General features: G+C 58.3%; 4 protein-coding genes across 5 annotated transcripts; 1 reads left to right on the plus strand and 3 right to left on the minus strand.

Moving 5' to 3' along the window:
• Positions 1 to 4,304, minus strand: LOC134046501 (flavin-containing monooxygenase 5-like). Its single transcript, XM_062497022.1, has 8 exons — positions 4,161 to 4,304; positions 2,835 to 3,023; positions 2,592 to 2,754; positions 1,792 to 1,934; positions 1,356 to 1,555; positions 920 to 1,266; positions 449 to 521; positions 1 to 376 (listed from the first exon to the last, which is right to left on the minus strand). Exons 1-8 carry the CDS (start codon positions 4,293 to 4,295, stop codon positions 19 to 21), a joined length of 1,608 nt encoding a protein of 535 aa, XP_062353006.1. The 5' UTR covers positions 4,296 to 4,304; the 3' UTR covers positions 1 to 18.
• Positions 4,305 to 5,070: 766 nt separating this feature from the next.
• Positions 5,071 to 8,637, minus strand: LOC134047038 (flavin-containing monooxygenase 5-like). 2 transcript variants are annotated; one of them, XM_062497966.1, is made up of 9 exons: positions 8,491 to 8,628; positions 8,104 to 8,292; positions 7,861 to 8,023; positions 7,481 to 7,623; positions 6,944 to 7,143; positions 6,293 to 6,642; positions 5,902 to 5,974; positions 5,772 to 5,775; positions 5,071 to 5,676 (listed from the first exon to the last, which is right to left on the minus strand). In XM_062497966.1, the coding sequence occupies exons 1-9, from the start codon at positions 8,620 to 8,622 to the stop codon at positions 5,341 to 5,343; spliced, it is 1,590 nt and encodes a 529-aa protein (XP_062353950.1). In that variant the 5' UTR covers positions 8,623 to 8,628; the 3' UTR covers positions 5,071 to 5,340. The 2 variants fall into 2 exon arrangements, with proteins under 2 accessions (XP_062353950.1, XP_062353949.1); XM_062497965.1 differs by lacking the exon at positions 5,772 to 5,775 and having other exon boundaries at positions 5,071 to 5,686; positions 8,491 to 8,637.
• A 3,312-nt stretch (positions 8,638 to 11,949) lies between these two features.
• On the minus strand, positions 11,950 to 15,430 carry PLPP6 (phospholipid phosphatase 6). The gene is made up of 3 exons (XM_062497407.1): positions 15,350 to 15,430; positions 14,802 to 15,220; positions 11,950 to 12,757 (listed from the first exon to the last, which is right to left on the minus strand). The coding sequence occupies exons 2-3, from the start codon at positions 15,202 to 15,204 to the stop codon at positions 12,387 to 12,389; spliced, it is 774 nt and encodes a 257-aa protein (XP_062353391.1). The 5' UTR covers positions 15,205 to 15,220; positions 15,350 to 15,430; the 3' UTR covers positions 11,950 to 12,386.
• Positions 15,431 to 15,691: 261 nt separating this feature from the next.
• FAM78B (family with sequence similarity 78 member B) lies at positions 15,692 to 18,417 on the plus strand. The gene is made up of 2 exons (XM_062497210.1): positions 15,692 to 15,954; positions 17,445 to 18,417. The coding sequence occupies exons 1-2, from the start codon at positions 15,692 to 15,694 to the stop codon at positions 17,965 to 17,967; spliced, it is 786 nt and encodes a 261-aa protein (XP_062353194.1). The 3' UTR covers positions 17,968 to 18,417.
• The last annotated feature ends 3,008 nt before the right edge of the window (positions 18,418 to 21,425 follow it).

The raw sequence follows: 21,425 nt of genomic DNA on the forward strand, positions 1-21,425 counted from the left end.
AGTCTCATTCCCTTTCGGCTAGGGAGAGAGCGAAACGTAGAGGAGGGTGGCCACAATCACGGTGATGCTGAAGAGCACCGTGAGGGCGTGAGGCGCGGCGCTGGCAGGGGCACGGCAGCCGCAGGGCCGAGGCTGCAAGGCCCTGACCATGCGCTGCTGCTGGGTGAGGATGGCGGCCCTGGCACCGGCCCACGCGCCCGGGCCCCGCAGCCGGTACTGATACGGTGTGCAGGGACCGAAGGCCACCTCTGCCGCCAGCCTGGGGTCCGTGAGGAACAGCGTGAGCAGGCTGGGCTTGACCCCCAGCTGGCAGGCGAGTTCGTCCATGTAAGGGATGTAATCCACCTGGATGGTGTGCCGCTGGCTCTTCACGTACCTGCGGGCAGGAGGGGTTGACACGGGGTGCCGGCGGTGAGGGTGGCAGGATGGTGCTGTGCACCGGCCTTACCGCTCAGCCATTCTCTGCTTGGTTTGTGTGATTTCAGCCAGCATGTCTGTGGGTGGCGGCAGGCTCTGCAGCCCTGGGCAAAAGGAGGCTGGAGATGGAGGGTGGGCTGTGCTCCTGCCGTGGTCTGGGTGGCTCTGCAGCCTAGCCTGGCCACTGTTTGCACGTAGGGTTTTTAGCATGTGCTGCCACGTCAGGAGCAAAGTGGGAGACATGGGCAAGGAAAGTAACGGCAGGAAAGGAAAGGGAGAATGTGGCTGCAGGCAACAGGGCCAGTTAGTGGCCCCTCCAAGAAAAGAACAGTGCAATAGTTGTAGAAAAATGCAAAGCAGGGTTTTGTCCTCATGAAGAAGCAAAAGGAGGATAAAAAGGTGAGTGCAGAGAGGCAGCATAGGAGGGGATGCCGCCAGCAACAACTCAGTCATGGCGTGGCTGGGGGAGCCCAGCTGCATCCCCCAAACTGCCCTGACTTACCTTTGAAGACACGGGTGGCCCAGCGACACTGGAGCTCTGAGATGGGCATGATAGCACCCAGGGGCTGGACGAGGCCAATGAAAGCCAGCGTCGGCTTCTCCAGGTCAGGGGGGAACACAAATTTGTAGAGGGAAATCTGGTTCTCCATCACCTTGAAGCCCTCGAGGAACGGGAAAGAGAAGCTGTATCCCGTGGCAAAAACCACGGCATCGACATCTTCCCTGGTGCCATCCTCAAAGATGGCAGACGTCTCCGTGAACTCCTGGATGTTCGGCTTCACCCGTACCCTGCCCGAGATGATGCGGTTGGGCAGGTCATCGTTGATGGTCGGGTGCTGGTCAAGGATCCTAGAAGGCACAGGCAGACCTCACTCAGGTCCTGGCAGGGGGATGTGCATTGCTGCAGCGGGTACCTGGGGTGCTGCTGGGGCGCTCACCGGTGCTTGGGTTTTAGGCCATAGAGCGCATGGTCAAAGCGGGCATTCAGCTTCTGCTCCAAGAAGAAACTGATGATATTTGGAGGCAGGAGGTTCTGGAGGAGCTGCATGAAGCGACTGATGTAGCTGAAATCAAAGGGGTACCCACTATTGGCCAGCCGGTGCAGCACCCAGGACCCACGCCTGGTGCTGAGGAAAACCTGGAAGGAAGGTGAAGAGAGGTAGTGGCACGGCAGAATCCTCAGCCTGGGCTGGGCCCCTGCTGTCTTCCAGGGACAGGGAAGGCAGCAGAGCTGCTGGGACCACAATGGCCATCCCCAGAGAGAGTGGAAAGTGTGCTTGTGGCCAGGTGCTGGAGGGAGGGGAGCCCACAGGGGATGGTGGGGAATGATCGGTGCCCTCTGGGGTCCCATCCCAGTGAGCTCTCCCATCACACCTGCTTGGCTGCAGGGCTCAGCTCCACTGCGATGTCAGTGCCTGAATTCCCAATGCCAACCACGACCACCCGTTTTCCCAAAAAGAACTGAGGGCTCTTGTAGTCCCGGCTGTGCAGGTAGCAGCCCTCAAACTTTTCCAACCCTGGAAGAGAGAGGGAAGCCATGCTGGGCTGGTATGTGGAGTAGGAGGGTGGCTACCCCCTGTTCAGACTGGTGGTGTGTTTTAGGAACAAGCTAGGACCAGTGTGACCAACAGGAGTTACGCAGCCCTGGGATGGTGCCCAGAGAGGTGGTGGCATCAGCAGTATGGAAGATTCTCAGCGTAACCCTGAGCATCCTGCTCTGGCTTTGGGACCAGCCTGGCTTGGAGCAGGGCTTGGACTGGAGAATTCCATGCTTCCATCCCAGAATTCTGCTGCAGGTGCTGTCTGGTGCCATGCAGCCAAGAGAGGAACAAGCAGGGTCTGTGCCATCTCACCAGATCCTGGTGACAAGTGTGCTCCAGCCTGTTCCCCAGGCAAAGAGGGTCTCCATAGCTGAGAGCTCTCCAGGCATTTTCTCCTGGCGCCCAGAGGCAAAACCACCACCAGTGCTGAGCCCTCCAGCCTTGGTGAGGAGCTGGAGAGCCCAGCAGGTATTTGGCCAGCAATGTGGAGAGGGAGCCTGTCTCAGGTGGGAGAAGCACGCCAGCAGCAGTGACATCTGCCAGCAGGATGCTTTGGACACTCATGGAATGCCACCTAAATCTCAAGGGCATTTAGGGATGTCAGGGAGCAGGCGAGCAGCCCACAGGCAGTACCTGGGAAGGAGCTGAGCGGGAGATGTGCGTCGGTGTGGTGCCCACTGCACACCAGCACGGCGTCGAAGACGGCTGCCTCCTGCTTGTCCTCACTTTCCGTCACCACCTCCCACTGCCCGCTGCTGGCAAAGTCGGGGCGCTTGGACACGCGGCACACGCTGGTCTGGGCGCAGGGGGAGCGGTGTCAGGCACCCTGTGCCCCCCATTGCCACTGCCACCTCCCCCTCGGGCCCCAGCTCTCACCCTGAAGCGGATGTGGCGCAGCAGGTCGAAGTGCTGGGCGTACATGCGGAAGTACTCCATGATCTTGGAGTTGTGCATGTAGTTGGGGAAGTCCTCGGGGATGGGGAAGTCGCTGAAGCACATCATCTCCTTGGAGGTGTTGATGATGACGGAGCGGTAGATGCTGGCACGGCCGTCCTCGGGGCACTCCTGTGGGGGCGAGGCACAGCTCAGCGCTGCCTGGGCAAGGATGGGGAGGCCTGCCTGCCCTGCCTGGCACTTCTCCCATGGGTGCAGGATTAAGACACAGGTCCTTGAAGCACCCATCCCTGCACCCAGCACTCTCCTGTGGTTGAGGCCACCCATCCCAAGAAACAGGGATGTAGCTCTGGACTAGTGGAAGTCAGGCAGTGGTGACAGGGGGTAATGGTGGTCTTGTGCCTCAGTTTCCCCACCTTCACTCCTTGCCCCTATGAGGTAGTGCATTCCCAAAGCTCCTGTGGTGCTGTTGCCCTGGCTGCCACATCAGGTCTTGCCGGTTGTGGAGCCAGCTCCAGTGCTTCCTGCTGAGTGGTTGCTCCTGCTTACCATGTCTGAGCCTGGGCAGCTGGATGCTGCTGCTCTGGTTCTGCTCCACCAACCCTGTGCTTGACCCATCACAGGCAGAATCAGCAGACTGTGACAGATCCACCCTGGACCCCACTGGCATGGTGCCACCTGTGTCCCCCCCGGGGTTCTCCCACACACATATCAGGGCATGGTGGGAACACTGGTCATCTTGTTGGTGGATCCATAGGATAAAAGTCAGCAGCCTGATTAGGTGGGGGCAGAGAAGAGCTCCAGGATTGTTCCAACGCAGGGAGAGCCAAGGCACAGAGAAGGCAGCACGTAGTGTCTCTGTGTAGGTGAGTGGCACAGAGGCAGAAAGAGGAGCAACCATGATTCCAGGAAAGGGCTGGGCAGGACAAGGACAGGGACAGACAGTAGGGTCAGATAGGACAAGATAGGTAGGAAAGGGCTGTGAGTGACCAAGAGCAAAATAACAGAGAAAGGCACAGATGAGACAAAGAAGGGAGAGATGGGGAAGGGAAAGTCTGAGCTGGAGGAGCAAGCCATGAAGTGAAGACCTTGGGGAGGCTTCATCCTGCTGCTGATGAGCAGGAATTGTCCTATGTGCCTGGCACACCAGCTGGCACCACGCTGCCAAATCAGTTTTACTTTCCTGTGGTCCTCCTTTGAAACCTGCCTGCTGCCAAGCAGGGGAGCGGTGTGTTGGTATCTGCCAAGGACCAATCCCAAGCCCATCTGTGCTGCTGCCACAGAGCAGCCTGGCTGCAGGGGGCTTACCTCAAAGCGCCAGAGCCCCCCGATGTCCTTGCTCCTCTCAAAGCAGGTGGGCTCCAGCCCCTCATCCAGGCAGCATTTCAGGGCACACAGGCCTGAGGCACCGGCACCAATGATGGCTACTTTCTGGGCAGCCATATCCCACGGTGTGGTGGTGGCAGGGGTGCTGGAGAAGCTGTGGCCAGGAGTTGCAGAGCCAGGCGTGTCCCTCAAGGGAGGCTGCCTGGTGCTGCTCGGTTTGGGGTGACTATCCCTGTGTTTCCTGTGGGTGGCTGAGGCGTCACAAGAGATGACACCTTCCAGACATGATCTACAAGTTCCCCCCACCACCCTGCCACACCTCCTGGATTGCGCCTGCCCTCTGCAAGAGGTACACTGAGTTCTGTAAGTGTTTCATGATGCCGACATTGCCCCAGGACTTCTTGGGCAGGGCAGAGATGTAGCTATACTTCAGATTTTAGCAGTCGGTGGTGTGGAAAACAAACGTAGGGGATGGGGGGAACACTGGCATGATCAACCCAGGCATGTGATGGACAGTACTCCCATCCTTTACCCACTTTGTGTCCCCCGCCTGCCCAGTCACCTTCCAGAGGGGCTGTGTACAGGTGACCAGGGTGGCACTGAGCCATGCCACTGTGACCGCCAGGACCCGCTGTGGTGGCACACACCCTGGGAGAGGCTGTCTTGCTATGGAATGTGTGTACATCAGCCCATGCTGTAGTGGGCCAGTGCTACAAGGCTGATCTCAAACCTGTGAGCATTCCCACAGCACACAGGTGGTCATGATGGTGTCAGTAACAGGACGAACACTTGGCTGTTTAATGCATTTATCCACTTAGCAAGTGTACTGTGCCTTTGCTGCTTAGCTCTGGTGAGCATGGCAAAATTGGCACAGCTGGGTTACAAGGGACAGAAAAGCCTGGAGCGCTGGCTGAGAGGGACTGGAATTTAGCCTGCAGTGACCGTGTTTCCTCCTCTGTACATAACAGCACTCCCGAAGGGGAGGTGCAGAGTAGGAGCCTAAGCATTATTTTGGCAGCTGTGGAGGTTCTGTGCATCCCTAGCTCATCATGTGGTCACAGCTGGGCCATGCCAGGCAAGAGGAAGGTTTCTGCCACCACTGGGGTGCACACCAAGTCCCACAGCACACTGTAAAGCCTCCCTTCCTGTGCTTGCAGGGCACCTACAAATAAGCAAAAGCAGCTGCCAGGATGGCCATCACCCCAACCAGCTTGAAGATTAGGGGAATGACAGGGGCTGAGGTGCTCTCTTCCACATGTCGTGTCTGCAGGGGTTTGAGGATGCGCTGCCGCTGGGTGAGGATGGCGGCCCTGGCACCGGCCCACGCGCCCGGGCCCCGCAGCCGGTACTGATACGGTGTGCAGGGACCGAAGGCCACCTCTGCCGCCAGCCTGGGGTCCGTGAGGAACAGCGTGAGCAGGCTGGGCTTGACCCCCAGCTGGCAGGCGAGTTCGTCCATGTAAGGGATGTAATCCACCTGGATGGTGTGCCGCTGGCTCTTCACGTACCTGCGGGCAGAGAGGGAGGGCAGGTAGGTGCTGGAAACAGAGCTGGCATATGCCCTGCACACCAGAAAGGTGGTATTGGACAGACTGGACTGTGGGTAGTGTGGCAAATCACATCCCTGGCCTCTGCTGGCACACACAAATGTGCCAGGGCATGCTTGGGACAGGATGGATGCCCATAAGCAGCTGTGCTGAAGGTGCTCCCACAGGGATCTTACCGCTTTGCCATCGCTTCTTTCTTCTGCTCAATGTCAGCCTCCATGTCATGCCGTGGGGGCAGCTCATTCAGCCCTGGGGAGGATGAGACAGGACACTGTGGTGCTGCCCTTGCTTTGGTGCTGTGCCTCTGCCAGCACCGCCATGGTGTGTGGTCTGGCACCTGAGGCATGTCCGAGTGCCTTGGGATGGAAAGGAGCAGCCCGTGGAGCTCAGGGTGTGGATGTCCCTGTGCCTCTCAGAGAAGAGACCATCTCACAGTGAGAGCCGCAAAGTAGCCATGCCATCACCATGGCCAGGATGGCACAACCAGCTGCTGCCTTCTCAACATGGCTGGGCACCATCTGCACTCACTCCAGGGCTGCATCCATAGGGCAGGTTTGCCTAACTTACCTTTGAAGACACGGGTGGCCCAGCGACACTGGAGCTCTGAGATGGGCATGATAGCACCCAGGGGCTGGATGAGGCCAATGAAAGCCAGCGTCGGCTTCTCCAGGTCAGGGGGAAACACATATTTGTAGAGGGAAATCTGGTTCTCCACCACCTTCACGCAGCCCTCGAGGAATGGGAAGGAGAAGCTGTATCCTGTGGCAAAAACCACGGCATCGACATCTTCCCTGGTGCCATCCTCAAAGATGGCAGACGTCTCCGTGAACTCCTGGATGTTTGGCTTCACCCGCACCCTGCCTGAAATAATGCGGTTGGGCAGGTCATCGTTGATGGTCGGGTGCTGGTGAAAGACCCTGGAAGGTGCAAGGAACCATTAGGGCACTAGGAAGGGAGTGTTTCTGCTCAGTGTCCCGCTCCAGCTGCTGCTCCCTGCTCTGGGAATGCTCATCCCCAGGGATGTTTGGCAGCTGCCCCTGTACTGTTGGAGTCTCCAAGAGTCCTTGGAAGGGGCAGTGGTAGCTCCCTCAAGCTTTGCCTGGGCACAACAAAACTAATAACCCAGTCCAAGCACAGGGAGCACAGAACGGCGAAGCTGGGCAGCACACAGAAGAAGACAGACAATCCCTTCTGGGCGGGGGGAGTGTTTGCTGATACCTGTGCTTTGGCTTCAGGCCATAACGTGAGTGGTCGAACCTGGCATTCAGCTTTTTCTCCATGTAGTCACATGCCATGGATAAGCTGAGCAGCTCCTGCAGGAATCTCTTCAAGCGAGTGGTTAAGATGGTGTCAATCGGGTAACCCTGATCTCCAACACGGTTGAGGATCCACGCACCACGGCGGGTGCTGAGGAAGACCTAGACAAGGAAGAAGAATCATCACTGAGGGCAGTGATGGTCCTGGAAGGGCTTCCCTGCAGGGAACATGCCCTTGCCCTGGGATCACTCTGCTTTTTGCTGCCCAAGTGCTGGTAAAGACCTCTAGGGCAGAGGGAGCTGCTGTCTAGCACCTTGCAGGGGAGTGGGACCAAGTCTCAGTTGCCTGGCAGCTGGGGTTGGCAGGAGCCAGCACTGTCACACAGCGAGTGCTGGCACAGAGCAGCAGCTGTGCAAGTGCCTTGGTCCTGGTGTCCCTGTGGGGCTGACAGTGCCTCACAGGGACAGTCCTGCCTGCTGGGACTCTACTCCTGCTTACCTGCTGGGCTGTTTGGCTGATCTCCACAGCCAGATCTGATCCCGAATTCCCGATCCCGATGACAACAACCCTTTTGTTTGTGAAAGCCTGAGCATCCTTGTAGTCTCGGCTGTGGAGGTAGCGGCCCTTGAACTTCTCAATTCCTGTGAGCAAGGAGGAAGGATGCTTGGCTTCCTGGTGCCAGGTTGGAGGATCTCCCCCCTAAAGACTGGAGATGTTCCCTTGCCCCACCAAACCACTCCTGGCAAACACAGGAGCACTCCTGGAATCAAAGCAAGGCAGAGAAATGCTGGGGCCAGGAAGGGAAGCAGCAGGGAGAATAGGGGTGGCACGGACTAACTTTCAAGAGTGTCTCCTTGTGCCAGTGTCCAGGGCAGTACCTGGGAAGGAGCTGAGCGGGAGATGTGCGTCGGTGTGGTGCCCACTGCACACCAGCACGGCGTCGAAGACGGCTGCCTCCTGCTTGCCCTCACTCTCCGTCACCACCTCCCACTGCCCGCTGCTGGCAAAGTCGGGGCGCTTGGACACGCGGCACACGCTGGTCTGGGCACAGGGGGAGCGGTGTCAGGCACCCTGTGCCCCCCATTGCCACTGCCACCTCCCCCTCGGGCCCCAGCTCTCACCCTGAAGCGGATGTGGCGCAGCAGGTCGAAGTGCTGGGCGTACATGCGGAAGTACTCCATGATCTTGGAGTTGTGCATGTAGTTGGGGAAGTCCTCGGGGATGGGGAAGTCGCTGAAGCACATCATCTCCTTGGAGGTGTTGATGATGACGGAGCGGTAGATGCTGGCACGGCCGTCCTCGGGGCACTCCTGTGGGGGCGAGGCACAGCTCAGCGCTGCCTGGGCAAGGATGGGGAAGGATGGCTGGGGCTGATCAGATGCTCCTTTTCATGGAGTCCCTGCCTTCAGTGTCACCCAGAGGATCCCACTGTGGCCGGTTGCCACCCCACCAGCCACCGAGGATCACCGTACTGACCCCAAACAGAACACGTGGCCAGCAGGGTTTACCTCAAACCTCCAGAGGCCTCCGATGTCGCCAGTCCTCTCGAAGCAGACGGGCTCCAACCCCTCCTGGAGGCAGGCTTTGATGGCGCACAGCCCGCTGCTGCCCCCGCCGATGATGGCCACCTTCTTTGCCATGCTGCGCTCCACCGCCGGGTCTGCCCGGGGACAGCGTCGGACAGCGGGGCTGAGCGGCCTGGAGTGTGCAAGATTTTGACTCTAGTGCACCAAAGAGGTCCTAGGCAAGAGAAGCAGCCTCTCCGAAAATGTGTCTGGGGTTGCAAAGCCACTGCTGTCCCCCACCAGGCGTGGACCTGGCCGGTGCTGGGGGTGTTGCCTCTGGCAGCCTTAAGAAATCCTACCGAGTGTCAGGGAGCCTCAAAATCTCTCCGCCCACACCAGGTCCCGGCGGTGGAGTGCTGCGCCGTAATGTGGGAACCCACGGCTCCCTCCCAGGTGGGTGACAACCCCTCCGCCTGCCCTTTGCCCTCTCCCTTCCCCGGGGAGACTCCTGTACTGCCGTCCCGGTGGCAGCTCGGGGGACACCCTTCACCGACCTGCGGCCGTGGGACGAGCAGCCCAGGGAAGGCTGGCGGCAGGCACGGAGCAGGACGAGGGTCCCGGCCGAGCTGCCCCAGCCCGTGACGCCGGAGCGCGGCCCAGCATTATGGCGCGCAGCGTTCGGGAGCGGGGCGTCCCCCTCCGTCACTCCTCCCACGGGCGAGGAAAGGAAGCCAGGAACCGGCTGGGTCCAGGCCGGAGGGGAAAGGAGGTCAGGAGCTGGCTGGTCCAGGATGGAGGGGAGAAGAAGCCAGGAGCTGGACGGTTCCCGGCTGCCTGCATGGCTGCTCCAGCAGCCTGAGCCATCGCAGGCGCTGCGCGGGACACGGACACGCAGCCGCTCCTCGTGGTTGCGTGTTTAGTAAACAAACGCTGCTCTGAACTTTTACCGTAGGATTATCAGGATTAGCCCACGCCCGGTAATTCTGGTAGCCGGGTGACACACGGCTCCGGCTGCTCCAGTGGCAGCTGGCACTGTGTCACCCACATCCTCTGTGTCCCTGGGCTGGGCATGTTGGCACAGTGTCCCTATAGCCACGGCTTACTCCGAAACAAACAAAATCCTTGGGGCCTGTGGAACCCCGGTGTGAGGAGCACCACACTCTTGGTGCGAGGGTGGCGAGATCAGTAAGGAAAAGGTTGCCCCTCACAGCAGGAGGCACAGACCGGGTGGATCCCAACTCGCTGCTGGCTCCTGGCACAATCACAGCCAGACAGCCCCTGAGGCTTGCTGGGGAAATTTGCTCTTCCGTATGCAGAGAACTTTGCCGTAGAGCTGAGCAAGGCAGAGGGGCCAAGCTCTACAGCTGAAATTATTTTAACCTTCTAAAACCCATAGTATGTTTGCAGTAAGCTTAATAAAGCTTTTTGTCTTTTGCTGTCAGCAAGGGCTGATCTCTGCCTGGGGCAGAGGTGCTGAGCTGCCAACCCACACTCTGTCAAAAAGCATCAAAAGCATCTTACCAAGCAAGAGATCAGCACAGGAATGGAGATGTGGCAGCACTGGCAGTGCTACTCTTCCTGCTCTGCTGTCAGCTGGCTTCTGGCTCTTCTGCAAGCTCTGCACAGACTGCCCAAGGGCAACAGGTACACGTGAGCTCTCCACTGCTCTGCTGTGCTATGAAACCTCTGTGCAGGTTGCCTCTGAATTTGCCCTTCTCCCTACAGGACACTGCACAGCTCTGGACTTTACCCTGCTGTAGCTGGACTCAGTACAGACAAACAATGCTCTCAGGCACCAGGGTCATGCCATGGTATTTTGGACTAGGTTGGTATTTGGTTGGTTGGCATCTGTGGAAATTCAGAGTTTCTCATACCTGGCAAGCATCCAGGATGCAGTGTGCACAGCAGTGTCTTCCGTAGTGTCTGCTCTGGGCTTCCATAGTGGGCAAAAATGCCATGGGACAAGTGGAGCAGAAAGCTCTTCTGTCCTATTGGTGGGTTGCATCCATGCTTGGAGGAGCAGTGACAAGTGACAAGCATGGAAGGAGAGCGAAGGTCTCTCTGGGGGAGCTGGAGAAGCATAGAAGAGGTGGGAGGGTGGCCAGGCAGCCTGGTGACCCAGCAGGGCTGTGCAGTGCTGATGGTGGGGACTATCAGGACCTCATGGAGTGTTATACAAATGAGTCAAGACCAATTTTTTGGCACACGCGTGTGGGAGCCACAGATGGACAGGTTGCTGCTGTACCCTCCAAGATGTAGAGAGGAAGACCCCAACAGCTCTAAGAACAGACAAAAACCATACTGTTTTGGAAAAGGTAGAGCAAATGTTTAGCACAGCACAACAAGCCCTGCCCACTTGGAGTATGTCACCTGCTTGCGTTCCCACCACAGGGCTGGCCTCTGCCTAGGGGTAGGAGGGCTGGCCAGAGTCCTGTGCAAATGCCAGACTGGCCTAGCTGGCTGCCAGGCATACAGTGCAACCCAGGGGATTATTTTTTTGTCACTGCAGCACCAACCCAGACCTGGAAGGTTTGCTGGCTCACCCTGTCAGAGGGTCAGGGCTCAGCTCCAGGGGGACTCTGTCATATCAAGCACTTAATTTCAGCCCCTGTACAACTGGCAGTGACAGGGTGCTCATACCAGCAGCCATCAGGCTGCTCCTGCACACTCCACCCAGGACAACAGCACAGTTAAACACTGCCTGGTCCTAATACAACTTAATTAGTGTTTTCCAGGGCTTGAGTGCACTAACAGACCTCAGTGACCACTAAGAGCCTCACCTGGGCCCAATCCCTCTACACACATACCAGGGGCACTGTTTAAGCTGATTATTTGAGCTCAGTCTAGAGCCCTCACTCCCTGCTTGGCTGTGGTCCCTGATGAAGTGTATTCTGTGGTTTTCTGGCTCAGTCTCGGCCCCAGCTCTTTATTAAGGAGACCAGGCTCCTTGTGGTCTTCTCCTGCCAAGGACCAGCAGCCCCCTGTGGAAAACAGGCTGCCAGCAGTACCAAGGGAGGAGAGCCAGCCTGCCTGGAGCACAGGGAGCTGTGGTGGCAATTGGCACAGCCAGGGCCACTTGCTGCAGGAGGTGCAAGCAAGGCTCAGACCTGGGGCTGGGTGTATTTCTGGGCTGTGGGAAGGGGCTGGCTCTGCAAGACTCTCTCTGCAGCCTGGAATATGCTGTTGATCAGGAATTGCTGTGAATGCATTGTACCCCCTGAGAAACCGAAAATCCTGTGGAGGGAAAAAGGATCTGGGAAGCTCGGGACAAGAGCTTCAGGAGCAGGCTGCTGCTGGGAGCTGCTTCCCACTGGATGATCAACCCTTTACTGCCACTGTACTTTCCCCATAGCTCTGGGAGACACATGCTCAACATCTAGCCTTAGTGCAGCACTTAAATTGGGAGCAATAGGGAAGAAGTTGCTTAGGGAGGCAAAGATCTGTGTAACCCTGAGGAGACACCCCCGTGGGTCCCCTCCACTCAGGTGCTGTAGAGCAGGTTGTGCAGGGTATGCTTATGACAGCAGCATGATCAGTGTATTTATAGGCTACAGATACAGGGGTGATTGTAGAGAAACCTCTGCAAAGTCACAGCTACCACATACACCATGGGCTATTGCAGGTGCCCAGTGAGAGCATGCAGATTCACAGTATTAGCAGCGAGTTGCCAGATGGGTGTGCTGAGCCCTCCCCAGGCTCTGCAGAGCCTGCTTTTGGTCACCAGAGAACACTCAGCGCAGACCCTGCCTGACAGCACAGCACCAGACAACTGAGTGCGGGCCCCAGAGCCTGCAGCACCGCTCGTGGAGAAGTCTTGCCAGGACCGATGGGGTTTAGGATGCCAGTTCAAGTGCCAGGATCCTCTCCCTGTGCATGCTCAGCTCTGCTTTGTGCCCAAGTCAGTGGCTCCAGAATGCGAAGAGGGCGGGCGCGGTGGCCGGGGACAGCCAGCAGTGCTCCACCACGCCGTACAGCGCGTAGCCCAGCAGCAGCCCGAAGAGCACGTCCGTCATGTTGTGCCTGCCCAGCATGACCCGGGAGATGCTGACGATGAGAGCCCAGAGCACCACGAGCACCCGCAGCGGCACGGCCAGGACCAGGTGGCGCAGGACGAAACGGCAGACCAGAGCAGCCCTGGTGGCATGGCCCGAGGGGAAGGAGTACTTGTCCACAGAGATGGTGACGAACATGTCCATCTTGTTGTGCATGGGCCGTGGCCGCCTGACGAGCCCCTTCACCACTGCCACCATCACCAGGTCCAGCAGCAACGCTGGGAGAGACAGAACAGGGTTACTGAAAGCACAACCATCAGCTAAAGGAGCCAGCAGTGTTGGAAGAGACAGGAACGGGGTTACTGAAAGCACAGCCATGAGCTGAGGGAGCCAGCAGTGCTGGGAAAGACAGGAAAGGGGTTACTGAAAACGCAACCATCAGCTGAGGGAGCCAGCAGTAGGAACAGTGCTACTGAAAACACAACCATCAGCTAAAGGAGCCAGCAGTGCTGGGAGAGACAGGAACAGGGTTACTGAAAGCACAACCATCAACTAAAGGAGCCAACAACACTGGGAGAGACAGGAAAGGGGTTACTGAAAGCACAGTAATCAGCTGAGGGAGCCCTCGGCTGTCAAAGCTGCCTCAAGGTGGTGTTTTCCCCCATGGCTGGGAGAGCACAGCACACACCTGCTCTTGGCCTTGTGCAGCACAATGAGCACATCTTCAACCTCTGCTCCTCTGCACACACCCTTCCTGCACCACCAGACCCTTGGCCTGCCACAGCCCACAACGCTCAGCCCATTTTCCCTCTGTGCAAAATCGGATCTTGCCATGACTTGGGGTTCGATCTGCTCCTTAATCTGAAGGCAGCAGTCATTAAGTCCCCACAGCTCCCTTCCTGGCAGTGCTGACTCTGCATTGCTCTGTCTGCCCTCGTGACCAGGGTCAAACTGACTGGGTGAATGATCAACCCACTCCACTTCAGCACAGGTCAGTGGGAAATGCACAGAGTTGGTGTGGTGCCAGGGTTCCTGGGGTCTGGCTTCTCCCTGTTTCTGGGGGAAAAGTTAACCCTGCTCTGGTTCTCAAGAGATGAATAAAGGATAATTTATGGTGGCTTGCCACCTGAGAGCTGAAGGCTGTTTTGATAGAAGAGGCAAAGTACTTGTGAAAAAGTGTTCAGACAGTATTTGGCAAGAGCAGCTTCTCATGTAGGGAACAGGGTGCTTTCTCCATCTGTTAGCTCAGCTTAGCTCAGCACCCACAGCCAGGGCTACTTCTTGTTGTGTAAGAGACCAACTTCTGTTTGTCCTAAGACTTGTATCTGGACACCAATCTTTTGGTCACTTCATTTCCTTTGGTTAATCATTTAAGAACAATTTTTCCCCCCCCCCCCCAACATGCAAAACTAGATCAATGGTTTTTTCTCCTACACAGGATATTGGAGATTCAAGTTGGACACAAGGGAATCCTCCTTCCCCACACGGGTGCTGCAATCCAAGAGAGGTGGGTGGCTCTTGCCTAGAGCACAAGGCCGTGGTGCTGGGACAGATCTTGGAGCAGAGGTTAGGCTGGAGGCACCCAGATCTCTTCCCACAGCTCTGCTGTGGGGCTATAATTTAACCATGTGCTGCTGGATGAGAAAGATGCACAAAGCTGTGTTTCCCACCAAGCAAATTTCAATTCAGATTCTAAGCATGAGATCCTAATGATTTGCAACCTAATACAAGAGTAGCAACAAGGAATCTGAGAAGATCTGGTGCTTTTGAGCTATTACAGTTTCTAAATAACCAAAAATGAATCCCCTTAAATATACCTAGGCTACTCTGTGTGTGCAAAATACTACACCATGCAAGATTAAAATTCATGCTTTAAACCAAGTTTCCTCACTGGTTGGTACAGATCAATCAACAAAGGCATTGCCTGCAGGGAGCCAAGGGTGAACGTCTGTGTGCCAGAGCAGCTTTTCAGGAAAAGTGCTGGTGTCTCAACACTAGGCATCTGCACCTGGAATGCGCTGTTGAGACTAGCTTGAGGAGCTGAGAGAGCTTTCAGCCCCCAGAGCGTTTTGTAACTGCAGGAGCAGTTTAGCTGTCGGGAGTTTCCCAATGCATGGCTGCACCTGTGAAAGACGAGTCGTGCTGGTGCCACCACACTTTTAAGCTGCATGGTCACTCCCACTGCTACCAGGCATCCCAGATGAGCCTGCACTGGTTGCTCAAAACCAGCCGGTGCTCTCAGGTCTTAGGCTTACCCAGTTCTGCCCCATTTCTCGGGTCCCCCCTTCCCTGCACAGCCCCGGGGCAAGCCCCCCGCCTCACCGAAGAGGAGGTTGAGCAGCACCTCCCTGGCCGCCGAGCTGTCACTCTGGCAGAGCCCGTAGAAGGTGCCGAGCAGCCACGGGATGCCATGGCCCGACACCTCGATGACCTTCATGAGGGGGCGGGCGCTGCCCCAGGCCGAGCCCTCTCCAGCGCACACCCCCAGGCGCTTGGAGGCCCAGAGGTCGATGGCGAGCAGGGAGCTGAGAGCGATGCCCACGAAGGACGGGTTCAGCTTCATGCAGTCCTCCTCGGGCAGCGGGGCGGCCGCGGCACCGGCGGACTCCCTGCGGCGGGAGGGGCTGTCGGGGGCGGCGGGCCCGCGCTGGCTCAGGGACAGGAACTCCAGGCGGCCGCCGCTGCCGCCGGCGCGTCGCTCGCGGCTGCTCCGGGGGCTCGGCATGGCGACGGGAGGCGGCCTGCGGGAGGCGGGCGCCGGTCACCCGCTGCCGGCCCCGCTCGGGACCCAGCATGTCACCCTTACCGGTGCCGCTTCCCTCTCCCCCTCCCCGCGCCCTGCCCGTTATCCCCGCCCCGCGCTACCGCACCGCCGGGGCGCGGTCTCCCGGTTCTCGGCGTGTCCCCGGCGCGTCCCCAAGGACGCGGCGGGTGCGGCGTGCCCGCACTTCCCCCGGTACCGGGCAGCGCCGGCGCCGCTTCCTGTTCCGCTTCCGCCCGTGACGCTCTCGGCGCGCCCCGCCCACCGGCGCGCACGTGCCCACCCCTGCCGGCGTACGGCGGCCGGCGAGGGCCGGAAGGGACGCGGCGGCGTCTTCGCCCTGCCGGCGCCGGTGCGGGCGCCGTGCGGCGGGCGGCGATGCGCGGCGGGCGGGCGGCGGCGGGACCGGCCGCCCCCCCGGGCCCGCGGTGACGGCGGCTCGGCCGCGGCCATGGGGTGCCTGCAGAGCGTGGCCTGTAAGGCGCGGGTGCGCCGCGAGCAGATCGTGGTGTCGGACGTGTCGGCCACCATCGAGCCGGCGGCCACGGCCATCGAGGAGAGCTCGCCGGTGGTGCTGCGGTACCGCACGCCCTACTTCCGAGCCTCCGCCCGCGTCCTCATGCCGCCCATCGCCCGGCGCCACACCTGGGTGGTGGGCTGGATCCAGGCCTGCAACCACATGGAGTTCTACAACACCTACAGCGACCTCGGCGTGTGAGCACTGCGGGCGGGCCCGGGGGCGGGCACGGGGGCACGAGGGTCCGGGCTGTGTGCGGCGTGGTATCCCCGGGGCCGGCGCCTGCTCTGCTCCGCCCGCAGGCACCGGATGCTGCTCCCCCGGCTTTGGGTGCTGCATCCCCGGAGCCGTGTGCTGCATCCCTGGCATTGGGAGCTACATCCCTGGTATCGTGTGCTTCGTCCCTGTAATTGCATGCTGCATCCCTGGCACTGGATGCTGCACCCCCGGTATTGGAAGCTACATCCCTGGCATTGGATGCTGCATCCCTGGCGTTGGATGCTGCACCCCTGGTACCCTGTGCTGCATCCCAGCACCCTGTGCAGTCCCTCTACCCCACCTCTGCAGCCACAGCCACACACGGGCAACACTTTCACCCTGAGCCTGCTCCCCGACCCCACAATTCCTGCTCCTCGCACCCCACAGCAGTTCCTGCACCATCCCACTGGGCTTTGCAGCTGCTGCCTCCCACCAAGCATCGCTTCCCTGGGGCTGGGACACGAGCATGGGCAGTGCTGGAGGAGTTGTCCCCTTGGCTTGTGTTAGTAGAGGGAAAGGTCACGGTGCTGGGCAGAAGTGCCAGCCTAAAAACAGCCTCTCCCGAAGCTGAGCGTGCTGGTGACTTGTGGGGATGCTGAGGGGCAAAGCTGCGGGCTCTGTATCTGTGTCTTTTGCCTTTGGAAAGGGGTGATGCAAAAGGGGAGTTGTCCAGAGGGGTGTGTTCTGCAGCTCACTGCTGGGCTCCTGCTGCTGGTGCCACAGGTCTGTGGGTGCTGGGGGAGCAGCAGGTCCTTGTGCTGCCTGCCTGCATCCTTGTATCATGACAGAACGGTGTGCATGGGGCACTTGGGGATGTTGAAGGGATGGCAGAAGCGTGGCCCCAACCCCTCTGCTGCAAAGCTGCTCCCTTGTTGCCACGCAGGCCTCGCCGTAGCCACACGGTGTTGGGTAGTGCAGTCAGCAGCAAAGATTTGGGCTGAATTCACCCCCCCACCCCAGCCATATTGCTGGGATTTCATTGTGCCTGTGGCAGGTGTAATTGTGGGGCTTAATTGTTGCATGTGTCTCTGTATTTAAGGCATGAAAATCACAGACCTCCTGCAGGAAGGGGCTGCTGATGGGCTGGGCCAGTGCCCTAGTCATGGCTCTGCATGGTGGACAGGGTGGACAGGGAAGACTGTTCTCCAGGAGCTGATTAAGGAGAGTGACCCCACAGAGACTCAGCAGTGGGTTTCGGCTCAGTTGGTTTAATTGCAGGTTAATTAAAATGGCATTGTGTCAGTAGGGCAAAGGCTCGAGCTGGACATGTGAATCTCAGTGAAGGAACCAAAGCTGAATTTGTTCTTCAGGTTGTCCCTGAGAGTTTGCTGCAGGCAGGCAGAGGGTCCCTGTGCTGTTGGCTTCCCCATCCCTTACCAGGCACTGCTGCTGTCATTTCTCTGCTCATCTTTCTCTTCCTCTTTACTAGGTCAAGCTGGGAGCTGCCTGACCTGCGAGAAGGACGAGTAAAAGCCATTAGCGACTCGGATGGGGTGAGCTACCCCTGGTATGGAAACACCACAGAAACCGTGACCCTGGTTGGGCCCACTAACAAGATCTCCAGGTTCTCAGTGAGCATGAATGACAATTTCTACCCCAGCGTGACGTGGGCCGTTCCCGTGAGCAACAGTAACGTGCCGCTGCTGACCAGGATTAAAAGGGACCAGAGCTTCACCACGTGGCTCGTGGCCATGAACACAACCACCAAGGAGAAGATCATCTTGCAGACTATAAAGTGGAGGATGCGAGTGGACATTGAGGTGGACCCCATGCAGCTGCTGGGGCAGCGGGCACGGCTGGTGGGCAGGACTCAGCAGGAGCAGCCGCGGATCCTCAGCAGGATGGAGCCCATCCCACCTAACGCGCTGGTGAAACCCAACGCCAACGATGCCCAGGTCCTCATGTGGAGGCCCAAGAGAGGGCAGCCCATAGTGGTGATACCTCCCAAGTAGGGCGTGCAGGTGAGCACCTGGGTGCCCCCAGCCCCGCTGCAGGCGGACAGGGTTTCCAAGCCAAAGCAGACCTCTCGGCTTCTCCTGCCTTTGTTGTTGTGGTTGGAAACGTGGCTCCTCCTTGGTCAGAAATAGAGCCTGGCTGGCACAAGGGTGCAGAAGAGGGTTTGCTGAGCTGGAGGATTTCCCAGGAAGAGGAATGGAGTGTTTGCAGCTGGCACAGAAGTTGTCTGACGTAAAAGACTCGCCTTTCCTTGCGGGGCAGCCTGAGGAGCACGAGAGTGGTTGAACCGTGCCCATGGCAAATGCTGCTTCCCACCCAGCTGGAGGGAGAAGCAGGGGCTGCTGCAGTGCTCCGTGTCCCTGCTGTGTCTATACCTATGCATTTCAGATGGATAACCCACCCCTCACCTGCCCACTGGGACCAGGCTGGGGTGGGAAGGGGCAGTGCCAGGGGGCGAGCAGAGCCCGGTGCTGGCTGGTGCCACTGCAGCCCAGGGGGAGCAGAAAACGTTTTGCATGCGTCTGGGTGTGTTTGGAGTAGTTGTGAGTGTAGGAGATGCCGTAGCTCTTTTCTGTCTTGGAGTGAGGTCTAAGGGCAGGCTAGATGTCCTTTTGTTTTAAGGTGCACTGAGTCTTTGCAGTTGCTCAGCCTCCCCTTCCAGGTCCCACTGGCCCTTCTCTTACAGAAGCAGAACGGATTCTCAGCTGAGTGAGGAGTGGGGAGGGGTGCCATTCCCCCAGCCCAGGGGTATGGGGTACCCAAACCAGCTCAGAGGTACCCCTGGAGTCACTTTGCTTCACAGCAGACCCCACTCCTTTGCTAGAAGTTGGGCGCTTGCTCGTTTTCCATGCCAGTGCTGGCTCACGTGGAGACGTCTTCCCCAGCCACCCACAGAGCAGGGTGGCTACTGGCTGGGCCACCAGTGGAGGGGACAGCACACCTTGTGGTAACTCCCCAAGCACTGTGGAAGGCAGGGATGTCAGTGGAGGCTGTTCTCAGTGGAGGCTGTTCAGGGCAGGCTTGCATTGGCCTGGGAAGGAGGAGGTGAATGTGCTGCCTGGGGGCTGCCTCTTGCTGCTGCCGTGCTTGGGAGGGGTCACAGGGGGATTTATTTGCCTTTCTCCTCACTCCTTGCTGCCTGGATGGCTGGCATCAGCTGGTCCATGGGGCAGCAGGGAGCTGTGGGGCGCAGCTGGCAATTCCCAGGATCTCACCCTGGAATTGCAGCAGAGGCATAAACCACAGCTGTGCTGCTGCTGCTCTGGGTGCTCCATCAGTCCTGGGCAGGTGGTTAGAGTTTCTGCTGCTTTCTCTGCTCTGTCCTCCCCAGCACGAGCCCTGCAGCTCCTCCAGCTCGCAGACCTGCCTTCTTCATGCTGCGGGGTGGGGACTGTGCTGCCCTGGTGATGCAGGTCATTCCTGGGACATTACTGCTGAGAAGGTCCCATGTGCTATCCCGCTGGCAGGTGAGCCCGGGCCAGGAACGCTAGGTGGCACTTCCCTGCACCCCTGGCCTCGCCAGCACAGGGGCTCCCGAGGCATCTTAGACCAAAAATCCCTGTGAAATCCCCGTGCTATTTATTGCCCTCAGTAGTATTTGCTGCTGATCTAGTTCTTTATTTATTTTTCTTCTGGGAGCATTTCCTTTTGATGCCTTGGCTCAACATTTCCTTCTGCCTGGGCTGCTCCTGCTCCTCCCACCCGGCCTCACATCGGGCTGGGAACCTGCTGCTTTCTGTGCCTATGTTGGGGTTTTGCAGGGGCTGCAGCCTTGCTGTGGGGCAGGTTTGGAGGGAGAGAGGGCTTTGAGCTTTGGTTTGCTGTGTTTTCTGCAGCAGAGCTCCCACAAGGAGCTTGCTGGTGTGGGAAGTTGTCCTGCTCTTGTGAGACTGGTTTTGTCCTGGTGTGGGACTGATGGCAACTTTTGCCATCACTGATATTTTGTTTCTCAAAAAGTATGTGTGTGGAGAGGGATTAGAAACTTGAAATACAATTTTCTTTAAGGACTGGGGGAGGAGGGATAAGTACCTTTTGGTTTGAAGTAAGGCAGGTGTATACTTTTGACCCAGGGGGACAGAGACATCTGTGGCAGCATCAGACCTAAAACTCCAGAGGAAGGGGTTCCTCAACAAACAGGTAGCTCCAAGAGGAGCTTCCTGCTGGGAGAGGATGCTGTGCCCAGAGGCTGTGTGAGCCAGCTCCCCCAAAACCCATGGGAGATGGCTGCATGCTGCTGTCAGCCCAGGGAGGTGTCTGGGAGAGTGGGGACACTGCTGCAGGGATGCTGTTGGATTCATTGCCACCTTTTGGGATTTGCTGACCAGTCTGAGCCACGACACCGAGACAGCAGTGGCTGAATTTCTGTCCATGAATGTGTGCAACATCCTGGTGCCAGGGTCAGGCTCCATGCCTGGCTGTAGCCATGTGCCTGACCCCCAGGGCTGCCCCAGCCTGCAGGCAGGTGTTGGCTGAGCCCCGGGGCCCTGCCTGTGTTCTCACCTCTCCAGGCTTCTGCCAGGCTTCCATTCCTGCTCCTCTGAGGCTGGATTTGATGCACTTAACTCGGTTTGGTGCATGGGTTGTCTTTGTGGGCATTTCCCCATTAGAAAAGAAGGGGGGGGGGGAAAGAAAAAAAAAAGTTTGCAAAAAATTGTTTGCAAAGAAACACGTGCAAGCAGCGTTTACAGAAATGTGCAGGCATTTTGCATGTTGGCAAAAGGTGGTCACACCTGGGTGGAGGTGGAGCTCTGGGGCTGGTGCTGCTCAAAGGAAGGAGGGAAGGTGGGGGGGAGAGCTCTCATATATTGTCTGAGTTTGGCTCATTCCCTGTGGCTGGATGAGAGCTCAGACTCCCAAGGGATGCTTTCCCTGCACCCCCCTTCCCCACCAGCACCCCATTATCTCAGGGAGGGGCAGCTTATGGAAATGCCCACCCTCAGGCTCCCCCATGCCTTGAGCCTCGGGGTGCCCCTTCCCCTTCTTCCCATCCTCGTGTCCCTTATTTATTTATCTATTTATTTATTTATTGGTATTTATTGACAACTGGAAGTGGGGGGTGGGTGGGGAGGGGTCATTTCTGCTGCACAGTGGGGGCAGCTGGGTCTCCCCCACACACCCAGCCCTCCCCCCTGCATTTTGGGGTGCTGCTGGGCGCACCTCTGGGGATGGATGCCAAACACTCCCATCCCCTTTTTGAGAGGGAGAAAAAAGAAGGGGAAGCACACTGGTGCCTGCAGGGAGGGCACCCTGTGCTCACCCTCTCCCTGCAGAAGCCCTGGTGCTCCCTCCTGTGTCCAATCCCTGTTTACTGAGCCAGCCTCCTGGTGCAGTGTTACAACGGAGAACAGACCAAACCAGGTATTCTGCTGCCACGTGGGGAAAATCAGAAGGAGAGGAAAGCTGGTTTTGCAGAGTGCCTTAAACACAAATGACTTTACTGAGTAGGGGGCTTGGA

The sequence above is a fragment of the Cinclus cinclus genome, chromosome 8 (assembly GCF_963662255.1).
Source record: "Cinclus cinclus chromosome 8, bCinCin1.1, whole genome shotgun sequence".
NCBI lineage: Eukaryota > Metazoa > Chordata > Aves > Passeriformes > Cinclidae > Cinclus > Cinclus cinclus.